Source organism: Mustelus asterias, chromosome 24 (assembly GCF_964213995.1).
Source record: "Mustelus asterias chromosome 24, sMusAst1.hap1.1, whole genome shotgun sequence".
Taxonomy (NCBI): Eukaryota; Metazoa; Chordata; class Chondrichthyes; order Carcharhiniformes; family Triakidae; genus Mustelus; species Mustelus asterias.
The window spans coordinates 42046705-42060622 of NC_135824.1; the positions used below are offsets into that span (position 1 = coordinate 42046705).

Sequence of the window (13918 nt, forward strand, 5' to 3'; positions counted from 1 at the left end):
ACCAATTTTGCTGTCATTCCTCAGAATCAAGAGGATTCTAGACAGAGCAGACAATTGGTCCCACTCATGAAAGGGAAGAAGGTAGATTTTAAAAATTGGCAAAAGAAGCAAAAGCGACATGAGGAAAACATTTTCACACAGTAAAATCTGGAGTGCACTTCCTGAGAGGGTGGTGGAAGCAGATTCAATTCAGACATTCACGAGGAAAATAGATGTTTATTTGAATATCAAGAACGTGTAGGTGAGAAGGATGGACTAGGCAAAATGCTCATTCAGAAAGCCAGTGCAGACATAATGGGCTGAATGGCCTCCTCCTGCGCTCTAGCAGTTTTGTGATACTGTGACTTTGATACTCTAGTTGGGCAGCCAACAATTGATCTGTAAAGGCTGTGGGGTGGCTGTATGGCTGGGGGACTGCGTGACTTGGGGGCTGGGCTGTGTTTACTGGGGGCTGTGGGGGGGGCTGGGTGGCTGTGTGGTTGGGGGGCTGTGGGATGGCTGTGTCGTTGGGGCACTGTGTGGCTTGGGGGCTGTGGGGGGCTGGGCTGTGTTTCATAATACTCTTCTCAATAGAGCGGCATGGTGGCAATTACTAATAGGGTGGCACAGTGGTTAGCACTGCTGCCTCACAGCGCCAAGAACCCATGTTCAATTCCAGCCTTGGGTCACTGTCTATATTGAGTTTGCACGTTCTCCCCATGTCTGCGTGGGTTTCCTCCGGGTGCTTCAGTTTCCTCACACAGTCCGAAGATGTGCAGGTTAGGTTGACTGGTAATACCAAATTGTCCCTTAGTGTCCCGGGATGTGTAGGTTAGAAGGATTAGCGGGGTAAATATGTGGAGTTATACGGATAGGGCCTGGAGGGGCTGTTGTCAGTGCAGAGGTGATGAGCTGAATGGCCTCCTTCTGCACGGTAGGGATTCTATGATTCTGTGAGACAAAGGTCACTTTAATTTTAAAGAACTGCAATAATGGAATCTAGCCATCTAGCCAGGTTCTCGCCCTCAGGGACTTCCTGTTGCATTTCAGGAGACTCCAATTAAACTCAAGACTAACTCAACCTGTGCTCGCCCTATTGCATCAGCAGGTATTAGAACGTGGCAACCACTGTTTATTCTAGTGGTGGGTAATTTCATCAGTTCACAGTGCTCACCTGACCACATTACATCCAGCAGGAATTTTCAGAGCTGCCTGTAATTTCTATATAGCTAAGGCTAGCAGGCAGATATCCCACAGGCTGCACATACTCTGTCAATCAGCTTGCTCAGTTCCACCATATTGCCTATGTTGCATCTACCAATTGATGTGAATGTTGTGTACCACAGTCTCATATGGATTTACCTGCATGTACATCTGAAACATTCTCAACTGAGATTTACTCCAGAATGGAACAGGTCTGAAATAAAAAATTCAATATCTAAATAAGAGCTCCGATTTCATTGGCAGAAATGTGATACCTTTAAGGATTCTAAGGATCAGATGAGACATGCAGAGTTGATCGGTAAAAATAAGGCCATACTCAAGCCTCCACCTGCAGGCTGGGCCGGAAAATCTCACCAGCAGGCAGGGCCGGAAAATCCCACCAGCAGGCTGGGCCGGAAAATCCCACCAGCAGGCTGGGCCGGAAAATCCCACCAGCAGGCTGGGCCGGAAAATCCCACCAGCAGGCTGAGCTGGAAAATCGCACCAGCAGGCAGAGCTGGAAAATCGCACCAGCAGGCAGGGCTGGGAAATCCCCTAGTGTGGGCCAAGTCAGATGGAAGGAAGAAGAGATGGGATGATGCTTCCAGGAATACAATGGGCAGAATTGGCCAATGTAACCTCAGCATTGAAGTTCCGAACCATTCATCGACTAAGCATACACCGTTTTCTTCTAAACTCAGAGAGAGCTAATTAAAACTCAATGCTGTTCTGACTCCTTAAAAATATCTTGCTTCAAATAAATTATTGAATTACACAAAGGGTTAATCAAATCAATGGAAACACATTTTTAAATTGTACACCCTCAAATTAATTGTCATGGTAACAGGTGTTCATTCATCTTGCTAATTAAAATTAGTGCAAATTCCTGCTCCCTCCTCATTGTGAGTTAGGATTTTTTTTACATTTATGGCATCACATATGTAAAATGTTGGGATAATAAGGGAGTCTATTATCCACCTCACAAGTAGGTCTACATTTCCTGAGAGACACGAGTGAATCAGTTGGATTTTTACCACAATCTGCTCCAGCTTTCAAGCTTGTCAATCGTTCCGATGCAAGTGCACAAATTCCCAGTACCATGATCATGGTTTGTACACCTACTTGAACATGCTATTTAATGTGAGACAGGGAGGTGGAGGCGTACATTCCAGAACCAGAACCATTACAAAAAGCATTGGAGATGATTGAAATCTCACTTCAGAATCACCATGGCAACTCTTCCTACTTAAAGTCTGATGTAGATGTGGAGGTTGTTGCTGATATCCTTTACTGTTAAGGTGAAGTCGGGATCATGGGAGAACTAACTCTCTACTATGACAATTAACCTTGAGAATAATTAATAAGCCAAAGAGCTGAGATTGTTAAATGGCGAAGTGGAAGGTTTTTCCAGTGCAGTGATCATTACAAATTGGCTTCAGACACAGTCAGTCCTGAGGTCATAAACCATTCTGTAGACCAATTGCTCAAGTCACAGCATTGCCTTGGGTTTTGGCTGCAAAGTATTAGCAGTGATCAGTGATTCCTGAGTATTGATAGTTGTGATCTATTGCAGATTGTGTTAAGATGATGGAGTCATGTGCCACCAATTCTTGTATAAACCCATTGCTCCATGCACTTGGTGCAAGGTGCCATCAAATTGAATACTTAAAGACAAAAATATATTCATGAAGATGGCAATTCATTTGCTAAAATCAATGATAGCAAATACCAAATTCATTGATCAATTCATAGCCTTTGCCATATACACCTTTTGTACATTATTGTTCGACACAGGTATCTCAGAGTCTTTCAATACAGCATCAACTTGACATAGAACTTAGTGGAAGGGAAGGTGCTGTGGTTCTAGGTCACAGTTGTCCACAGTGCCCAGTGGCTCTCCCAATTTCAATTCATGTTGGAAGGTGTCAGAGGAAACTGGGATTGAAGTCCATTTAGAAATCAATGCTTCACAAAATGTTGTAAACAAGACACATGGCCCAAGGTGCTTTGTCTTTGACAGCCTAAACGTTTTGAACTGGGTAGCTGAGTTAAATTTTTAAATCCCCACCGAGAAGCCCCTTTGAAATTAGCAGTCACTGAATATCCAAAACTCATTCATTGCACCTGTTTCATTGTAATCCTTGCGACAGATGATGAAGGTAGGAACTCGACAGACATTCCCAGGTAGCTGTGTCTTTAATGCCAGTGAGGTGATAGAGCCATGAAGACAAAGCTGCTATGTTACCAAATCAATATGGTATCCAGACCAAATTGCTAGTCACTCGCATATAAAATCTTCCTAAACTTGGGATAAGGTGTAAGATTGCAAGGGCGCCAATTGAGTAGAACACTTACTAGATGGAGATAGGTCTCAAATAAAATGTTCCTTGACCAAGGCTTGTTATGCTGCAACTTAGTCCTAGATGCAAAGGATCTCATATTTCAACTTTTCCTCCAACATGGGTGATAGATTTTGCATTTCCTAGTCTCTTCAGTGCTTGTGTGATTGGTGTTGTACAGGGCTAAAAATCACAATGTCTGCTAAACCTTGCTGGTTGGGGGAAATGATGCAAAAGGCTGACTCAATATCACAAGCTGTCCTCACTGAGATCTAATTAAATATTGAGATTCTTGAGAAAGTTCTTCCATAGAAAAGCAATGGTGCTATTGAACCATGTCCCACTGAAGCAGTGAAGATGCTTGTATTTAGGTTTGTCGAGTATTGAAAGCAGCAGCAGGATTAAGCTCAATTATGGTTTTATAGGGTCACTAGTGCGTTTGACTTGCCCAGAGGTAACTTGGGTAGCAATCAAACACATCTTGTGTTTATTACCATTTGAATAAAGATTCTAAAATCTGGCTGGGTGGAGACAGGCATGAATTGTAAATTAATTTTACAATTAGTGGACCCAAACTACAGGCACTCTGAATGTCTGTGCACGTTTGATCATAGCTTTTCTCTTTGTCATTTCATTGCAAATATTTTAAAAATGATAACTTAATATTTCCATTGTCTGGAAGTTTTCATCTGCAATCCACAAATATTTCAGACTCCCTCGCTTATTGTATGACAATCTTAAACACCTGCTCCAGAACTTTTGCAATTCAAACAGAACCAACATCCCCTGATGTCCTGACATAAGTCTTTCACCAAAATGTTTCCGTTGGGAAGCCGGGTTCATGTGTACGCTTCCCAGCATAGCAACAGTCAAACCTGATGAAAGTGTGTTGGATTGAGGCCCTGTGCTTGGATTGAGAAACACTGCACCTCTCCAGGATTGTTTCAGGAGGGATGGAACATGCCAAGCAGAAATTAAGCAAGAGAAACTTTGAAATTCAACACAGTGGGGTTGGAAATGGTGAAATTGCTTGTCTGTCTGCACATTTTGGTTCCAGTTGTTGACTTGCCTCTGCTGCAAGACTCTTCATGTCTGGATAGTCAAAGCAACGCTAATGTTTGTAACAATACAGTGACTTGCAGTCAGCTTTTACGGGGAGATCACTGAAGTGAATGTTTGAGGCAGGCATCTGGAAACATTAAGAGCCAAAAGAGACGGCTTTTCTCACTTATATTCCTTCCCGCACATTTCCTCCAGCGGGAAGTCCTCAGCTCCTGAACATGAAGGCACATTGCTACTCATGGGCACTGTTGCCATTAGTCGGGCTGTCTCATGAGGCGGACAGAGGACATAGCGATCAACTGCATCTGACTGGTGGACATCTGCTGATGTTACCATAGACGCCTTGGAGAACTGCGAGCATGAATCCTTCAAACACTCCTCAAGATCCCCACCTCCAACTGCTCCCTGCTCACAGTGATTGTCTGACCTCCCACAAGCATCTCCCATGTTGACATAGAGGATCTCCTCTGGATCTGAAGAGGGCGGCAGGTCCTCTAGAATCTTCTCCAGTTGACAGCAGATTATCTGAAAGGTCGGTCGCTCTCGGGGGTTCAGTTGCCAGCAATAGAACATCAGTTCATACCTGGCAAAAGATAACAGAAGAAACTGAAGGTCTCTGTGCAATGAACTCATTTACAAACCAACAACATAATCAAATCATTTGACAGCACACTCATGCCTGAAAGAATGAAACATACTGGATAAACTCAGTGGCAGCATTTGTGGAGAGCGAGACAGTGTTCATTTTGACTGTTTTTGACGGTTCTTCAGTTACAGAGAGGGGGAAATTTGATACTCTTTAACAAGGCAGGTGGAGCAAAATGGAAGGTCAAAGATAGCTGGGCACTCAGAAGAGATTGACAAAGCTGTCATGGCCACAAGACAAAGAGTGCGTTCATGATAGTGTTAAAAACTATACAAGATACTGATAGTGGCATAGAGGTAAGATAGAAGAATGGGCTGCATGGTGGCACAGTGGTTAGCACTGCTGCCTCACAGCACCAGAGACCCAGGTTCGATTCCCAGCTTGGGTCACTGTGTGGAGTTCGCACATTCTCCCAGTGCCTGTGTGGCTTTCCTCTGGGTGCTCCGGTTTCCTCCCACAGTCCAAAGATGTGCGGATTAGGTGGATTGGCCAAGCTAAATTGCCCCTTAATGTCAGGGGGACTAGCTGGGGTAAATGCATGGGGTTATGGGGATAGGGCCTGGGTGGGATTGTGATCAGTGCAGACTCGATGGGCCGAATGGCCTCTTTCTGCACTGTAGGATTCTATGATTCTATAATGGGCTAATAGCAGAAGAATGGTCAGCACTCTGAAAGAAAAACTTCAGAACAAGTGACAGACGGTGCAGTGCGGAAGGCAGGATAGTGTTGGACCCATGCAATTCCAGAAGGTGCAACAGCTGCATTTTTACCTCTTCTCAGTCACTGTCCAAGGCCCAAACATTCCTTTCAGCAATTCACTTGCCTTCAATTTGGATTACTGTATTCGCTGCTCCCAATGCGGTCTCCTCTGTATTGGGGAAGACTAAACACAAACTGGCTGAGGCCACTACTTTGCGTCACGCCTTCACTTAGCCCGCAAGCAGGATCCCAACCTTCCTGTCAGCTACCATTTTAACTCAGCACCTTGCTTTCATGCCCACATGTCCATCCTTGGTCTGCTGCAATGCTCCAGTGAAGCCCAATGCAAACTGGAACAGAACCTCATCTTCCAATTCAGCACGTTACAGCCCTCAACATGAAGTTAACAACTTTAGATCATGAAATCTCTACTGCATCCTGACCGCTTTAAAAATGTATTTCTTTTTGAAACCACTAAACCACCCCTGCTCTCCCCATCCTCCACCTTAACAGGGCCATGGAGTCATAGAAGTTTACAGCATAGAAACAGGTCCTTCAACCCAACTTGTCCATGCCATCCAGTTTTTACCATTAAGCTAGTCCCAATTACCCGCATTTGGCCCATATCCCTCTATACTAATCTTACTCATGTAACTGTCTAAATGCTTGTTAAAGGACAAAATTATACCCGCCTCTACTACTACCTCTGGCAGCTTGTTCCAGACACTCAACACACTCTGTGCGAAAAAATTGCCGCTCTGGACACTTTTGTATCTCTCCCTCTCACCTTAAACCTATGCCCTCTAGTTTTAGACTCCCCTACCTTTGGGAAAAGATGTTGACCATTTAGCTGATCTATGCCCCTCATTCTTTTATAGACCTCTAAGATCACCCCTATGCCTCCTGCACTTCAGGGAAAAATGCCCCAGTCTATCCAGCCTCTCCTTATAACTCAAACCATCAAGTCGCGGTAGCATCCTAGTAAATCTTTTCTGCACTCTTTCTGGTTTAATAATATCCTTTCTATACTAGGGCGAACAGAACTGTACACAGTATTCCAAGTGTAGCCTTACCACATCTATCATTTGTTCTTATGTTTTGATTTCACAGAGCACTGACCATTGTTTAAAATCATTGAAACACTACAGTGCAGAAGGAGGCCATTCGGCCCATCGAGTCTCCACCGACAACAATCCCACCCAGGCTCTATCCCCATAACTCCACATATTTACCCCGTTAATCCCGCTAACTTACTCATCCTGGGACACGAAGGGGCAATTTAGCATGACCAATCAACCTTACCTGCACATCTTTGGATTGTGTGAGGAAACCAGAGCACCCGGAGGAAACACACGCAGATTTGGGGGGAATGTGCAAACTCCACACAGACAGTGACCCAAGCCGGGAATTTAACCCAGGTCCCTGGAGCTGTGAGACATCAGTGCTAACCACTGTTGCCACTGTGCCACTCTTCTTTAAATACTGTTTGGTCACCAACACATTCTTCTATCTCACCTTCATACCATTATCAATACCTTCTTTAGCTTTTAACATTACCATTATTCCCCCTCTGTTGTATGTCCATGACATCTTTTGTCAAATCTCTCCTAACCCCCTCGTATCCCTGATCTATTTTGCTCTACCCCCTCTGGAACAGTGTCAAACCCATCAGATTTCTCCCCCACTTTAGCTCTGACAAAGTGTCATTCGGACTTGAAACGTTAACTTTGTTTCTCCCTCCACAGATGCTGCATTCATCTAGCATTTTCCATTCTAGATGCCTGTGACTTGTGGTGTTCCGCAGGGCTCTGTATTGGGACCTCTGCTGTTCGTGATTTATATAAACGATCTGGAAGAAGGTGTAACTGGAGTGATCAGTAAGTTTGTGGACGACACGAAAATGGCTGGACTTGCAGATAGTGAGGAACAAAGAACAAAGAACAATACAGCACAGGAACAGGCCCTTCGGCCCTCCATGCCCGTGCCGCTCCCTGGCCCAAACTAGACCATTCTTTTGTTTCCCTCCATTCCCACTCCGTTCATATGGCTATCTAGATAAGTCTTAAACGTTCCCAGTGTGTCCGCCTCCACCACCTTGCCTGGCAGCGCATTCCAGGTCCCCATCACCCTCTGTGTAAAATATGTCCTTCTGATACCCGTGTTACACCTCCCCCCCTTCACCTTGAACCTATGACCCCTCGTGAACGTCACCACCGATCTGGGGAAAAGCTTCCCACCATTCACCCTATCTATGCCTTTCATAATTTTATACACCTCTATTAGGTCTCCCCTCATCCTCCGTCTTTCCAGGGAGAACAACCCCAGTTTACCCAATCTCTCCTCATAACTAAGCCCCTCCATACCAGACAACATCCTGGTAAACCTCCTCTGTACTCTCTCCAAAGCCTCCACGTCCTTCTGGTAGTGTGGTGACCAGAACTGGGCGCAGTATTCCAAATGCGGCCGAACCAATGTTCTATACAACTGCAATATCAGACCCCAACTTTTATACTCTATGCCCCGTCCGAGAAAGGCAAGCATGCCGCAACTGTTTACCATTCATATAGATGATCTGGAGGAGGGGACGGAGTGTAGGGTAACGAAGTTTGCAGACGACACAAAGATAAGTGGAAAAGTGAATCGTGTGGAGGACGGAGAAGATCTGCAGAGAGATTTGGACAGGCTGAGTGAGTGGGCGAGGATATGGCAAATGGAGTATAACGTTGAGAAATGCGAGGTTATACACTTTGGAGGAAATAATAACAAATGGGATTACTATCTCAATGGAAACAAATTAAAACATGCTACCGTGCAAAGGGACCTGGGGGTCCTTGTGCATGAGACGCAAAAGCCCAGTCTGCAGGTACAACAGGTGATCAAGAAGGCAAATGGGATGTTGGCCTATATTGCGAGGGGGATAGAATATAAAAGCAGGGATGTCTTGATGCACCTGTACAGGGCATTGGTGAGGCCGCAGCTGGAATACTGTGTGCAGTATTGGTCCCCTTATATGAGGAAGGATATATTGGCATTGGAGGGAGTGCAGAGAAGGTTCACCAGGTTGATACCGGAGATGAGGGGTTTGGATTATGAGGAGAGGCTGAGGAGATTGGGTTTGTACTCGTTGGAGTTTAGAAGGATGAGGGGGGATCTTATGGAGACTTATAAGATAATGCGGGGGCTGGATAGGGTGGAGGCGGAGAGATTCTTTCCACTTAGTAAGGAAGTTAAAACTAGAGGACACAGCCTCAAAATAAAGGGGGGTCGGTTTAAGACAGAGTTGAGGAGGAACTTCTTCTCCCAGAGGGTGGTGAATCTCTGGAATTCTCTGCCCACTGAGGTGGTGGAGGCTACCTCGCTGAATATGTTTAAAGCGCGGATGGATGGATTCCTGATCGGTAAGGGAATTAAGGGTTATGGGGATCAGGCGGGTAAGTGGTACTGATCCACGTCAGATCAGCCATGATCTTATTGAATGGCGGAGCAGGCTCGAGGGGCTAGATGGCCTACTCCTGCTCCTATTTCTTATGTTCTTATGTTCTTATATGCCTTCTTCAGCACCTTCTCCACCTGTGACGTCACCTTCAAGGATCTGTGGACTTGCACACCCAGGTCCCTCTGCGTATCTACCCCCTTTATGGTTCTGCCATTTATCGTATAGCTCCTCCCTACATTATTTCTACCAAAATGCATCACTTCGCATTTATCAGGATTGAACTCCATCTGCCATTTCTTTGCCCAAATTTCCAGCCTATCTATATCCTTCTGTAGCTTCTGACAATGCTCCTCACTATCTGCAAGTCCTGCCAATTTTGTGTCGTCCGCAAACTTACTGATCACCCCAGTTACACCTTCTTCCAGATCGTTTATATAAATCACAAACAGCAGAGGTCCCAATACAGAGCCCTGCGGAACACCACTAGTCACAGGCCTCCGGCCGGAAAAAGACCCTTCCACTACCACCCTCTGTCTTCTGTGACCAAGCCAGTTCTCCACCCATCTAGCCACCTCCCCCTTTATCCCATGAGATCCAACCTTTTTCACCAGCCTACCATGAGGGACTTTGTCAAACGCTTTACTAAAGTCCATATAGACGACATCCACGGCCCTTCCCTCATCAACCATTCTGGTCACTTCTTCAAAAAACTCCACCAGGTTAGTGAGGCATGACCTCCCTCTCACAAAACCATGCTGAGTATCGTGAATGAGTTTATTCCTTTCTAAATGCGCATACATCCTATCTCTAAGAATCTTCTCCAACAACTTCCCCACCACGGACGTCAAGCTCACCGGCCTATAATTACCCGGGTTATCCTTCCTACCCTTCTTAAATAACGGGACCACATTAGCTATCCTCCAATCATTGTCAGAGGTTACAGAAGGATATAGATAGGCTGGAAATGTGGGCAAAGAAATGGCAGATGGAGTTCAATCCAGATAAATGCAAAGTGATGCATTTTGGTCGAACTAACGTAGGGGGGAGCTATACGATAAATGGCAGAACCATAAAGGGTGTAGATACGCAGAGGGACCTGGGTGTGTAAGTCCACAGATCCTTGAAGGTGACGTCACAGGTGGAGAAGGTAGTGAAGAAGGCATATGGCATGCTTGCCTTTATAGGACGGGGCATAGAGTATAAAAGTTGGGGTCTGATGTTGCAGATGTATAGAACGTTGGTTCGGCCGCATTTGGAATACTGCGCCCAGTTCTGGTCGCCACACTACTGGAAGGACGTGGAGGCTTTAGAGAGAGTGCAGAGGAGGTTTACCAGGATGTTGCCTGGTATGGAAGGGCTTAGTTATGAGGAGAGATTGGGTAAACTGGGGTTGTTCTCACTGGAAAGACGGAGGATGAGGGGTGACCTAATAGAGGTGTATAAAATTATGAAAGGCGTAGATAGGGTGATCGGTGGGAAGCTTTTTGCCAGATCGGTGGTGACGTTCACGAGGGGGTCATAGGTTCAAGGTGAGGGGGGGGGAGGTTTAACACGGACATCAGAAGGATGTATTTTACACAGAGGGTGGTGGGGGCCTGGAATGCGCTGCCGGGCAAGGTGGTGGAGGTGGACACACTGGGAACGTTTAAGACTTATCTAGATAGCCACATGAACGGAGTGGGAATGGAGGGATACAAAAGAATGGTCTAGTTTGGACCAGGGAGCGGCGCAGGCTTGGAGGGCCGAAGGGCCTGTTCCTGTGCTGTATTGTTCTTTGTTCTTTGTTTGTTCTATTCTTATTATAAATTTCCAGCATCTGCAGTATTTTGCTTTTGATTATTCTTGAATTATCGGTTGCAGTTCAGCAAATTTCAAAATTTTCCTTTTCTGTGTTTTCTCTTTTAAGGATTTTGTTCACGTCTCATTCCTAGTTGGACATTACAGGAGCTAACAACTGAAATCAGAATTTCTCCTGACCTCTCGAGATTTGGCAAAGTCGATATTCTTAACCCTCACACAAAAAATTGACATACAGAATGTTCCCAATCCAGCGCATCCTTGCCAATACACTCCTTTGCCACGGAGTCTGGGTGAGACAGAGAATCATTGTTATCACTGTGACATAGAGACCCTCACTCAGGGAGACAATGATGGAGTGAGTATGTGCCTTTTAGAATTGTATTTTAATGATGTTCTTTTGCGGGATGTTTCCAGAAGGCCCTGGAAGTTATTGGCACCATTTTGTCTGCAGCCACTGTTTTTTATGGTTACTGAAACAATATAATTCGTATCATTATTTTAATCTGGACTGATGGAAGGTCCTGGGGTTTTAATGATCCCTTGTGATTGCTGAGTGGAGTTTGATTGACAGTTTACGCCATGTGGCTAGGGATTGCTATGCTTCACAGAAAAATCCAGCTTTTAGTTTCGCTTTTCGGCAGGAGCTTGAAGTGGAGAAAAGCAACATTGCTTTTTCCCTCTTTCTGGAGTTGGAGATTTTAGTTTCGGTTCAGTCGCTGTTAGAAGCTGGTGGAAGAAGGCAGCGTCTCTGTCTCTGTCTCCAGAGGCTTGCAAGAAAGTTCCAGGACTGGGAAGTCACAACGAATTAATCCAACATTCAAAGGACCAATTCAAAGCAGATGTTAAAAAGCTGAAAACTCAGCACCATGTGAGCATACTTGCCTTTTGTGTCAAGTCTAGAAAAGAGTGTATGTCAATGGGATGGTGCTTGACTTGGAACAACATAAGTAGCTAGTTGTTAAAGTTAATACTGTATCATCTAATTGCTAAAAGTTATGCTAATTCTTTTTAATATATTTTAACCGTGTTCTTAAATAAACTTTGCTTGACAGAAGCTTCCTGGTGGGTCACTTGAATCATACCTGGAGTGAAACACCTTGGGGCTGATTCTCCCAAAGCAGCGCAGCAAGCTGGGAGACATAAGCGGAGGCCGTTTAGCAGGCTTCCCACTGGGCGCCATGGCCTCCGCAAGTCTCGAGGTGCCAGATTTCCGGCACCGTCAGTTCTATGTCAGACATTGGCACGGAGCTATATACTTTATGCTAATGAGGATTAGCATCATATTAGTGGCCCCGGGCCTGAACTCTCCGGGCCCACTCGCCTCTCCTCCCCTGCCAGGAATGTTTCACTTCAGCTGGGTTTACAACAGCTCCCCACTTGCAGAGAGCTGGTGGCCCAAACCCGTTGGAGTGAAGGGGAGGCCATCGAGGTCCCCCAGGAGGTCTAAGGTTCCCCCTGGGCATTGCCAGCTCGGCAGTACCAGCCTATTCCCTCGGCACTACTCAAGGGCAAAGTCGCAATACCCAAGGGGACAACTTGGAACTGCCCACCAGGCATCAGGCAGGGCCCAAGGGGTCGGGCCAGAGGGGGCAAGGCCTCTGGTGGGGAGATCGTGGGGGTGGAGTCCTGCTGCCACTCTGCACTCAGGCTTGGTGACAGAGGGAGGGGGGACCAGCGATTGGGACTGGCCGCTGGGGTGGGGTAGGGGAGTCGGGACTGTGACGGCAGGGGGGGGCGGAGATCAGGACTCGGCAGGGGGTAGAAGTGAAGATCTAGACTGCGGGGGGATGGGGGGGGGTGGCGTGGGCCGAGGCCTGCGCCTGGACACATCCGGGGGGGCAGCGATTGGGCCATGGGGGGGTCGGAGGGGCAGCGATGCGGGATCATGAGGCTGGCCAACGATCGGGAGTGTGGGGCTGTTGCGTATGCAACGATCACAGCACTGACAGATCAGTGCCTGCGCAGTGGCCCGCTCAGCGCTGTGCTGCCGGCCTCTCCAGCGGGAATAGGCCCTGCCCATTGATTTTTTGCGTGAATCACGTGAGAGCACTCCGCAGTGCACAGAGTGTAGGAGATACATTTTGAAAATCCCGCTGCAAAAACCAGCAAGATTTAATCCAGTTTTTACGTGAATTCGACACTTAGGATTTTTTGGGGAGAATCCCACCCCGTGTCAAATTCAAATGGAAAAACTTAGGGTCCAGGCTATCTTCATAAAACAACTTAGACTTTCTGGCCTGGATCTTAACAACTGGGTCAGAGTTCCCCTGACTCAGAGAATCAATGATGAAGCGACTGGGACAGAGAGACCCTCACTCAGAGACAATGATGGTGTGGCTGTGACAGAGAGACCCTCACTCAGAGACAATGATGGTGTGGCTGTGACAGAGAGACCCTCACTCAGAGACAACGATGGAGCGACCGGGACAGAGAGACCCTCCCTCAGAGAGACAGTGATGGATTGACTGGGACCGAGTGACCCTCACTCAGAGACCATGATGGGGTGACTGGGACAGAGAGACTCTCACTCAGAGACAATGATGGAGCGACCGGGACAGAGAGACCCTCACTCAGAGACAATGATGGAGTGACTGACGAGAATCCAAAGAACTTGTACAAATACATAAAGGGCAAAAGAGTAACAAGGGAGAGAGTAGGGCCTCTTAAGGATCAACAAAGTCATCTATGTGCGGATCCACAAGAGATGGGTGAGATCCTAAATGAATATTTCTCATCAGTATGTACTGTTGAGAA

At 46.3% G+C, this 13918-nt stretch overlaps 1 protein-coding gene across 1 annotated transcript in view; it reads right to left on the bottom strand.

Moving 5' to 3' along the window:
• Positions 1 to 219: 219 nt before the first annotated feature.
• axl (AXL receptor tyrosine kinase) overlaps positions 220 to 13918 on the bottom strand; it is a 326648-nt gene continuing 312949 nt past the window's right edge. The window contains exon 20 of the mRNA XM_078241607.1: positions 220 to 5166. Coding sequence (XP_078097733.1) covers positions 4746 to 5166 — 421 coding nt within the window. The 3' untranslated portion in view covers positions 220 to 4745. The remainder of the gene's footprint in view (positions 5167 to 13918) is intronic.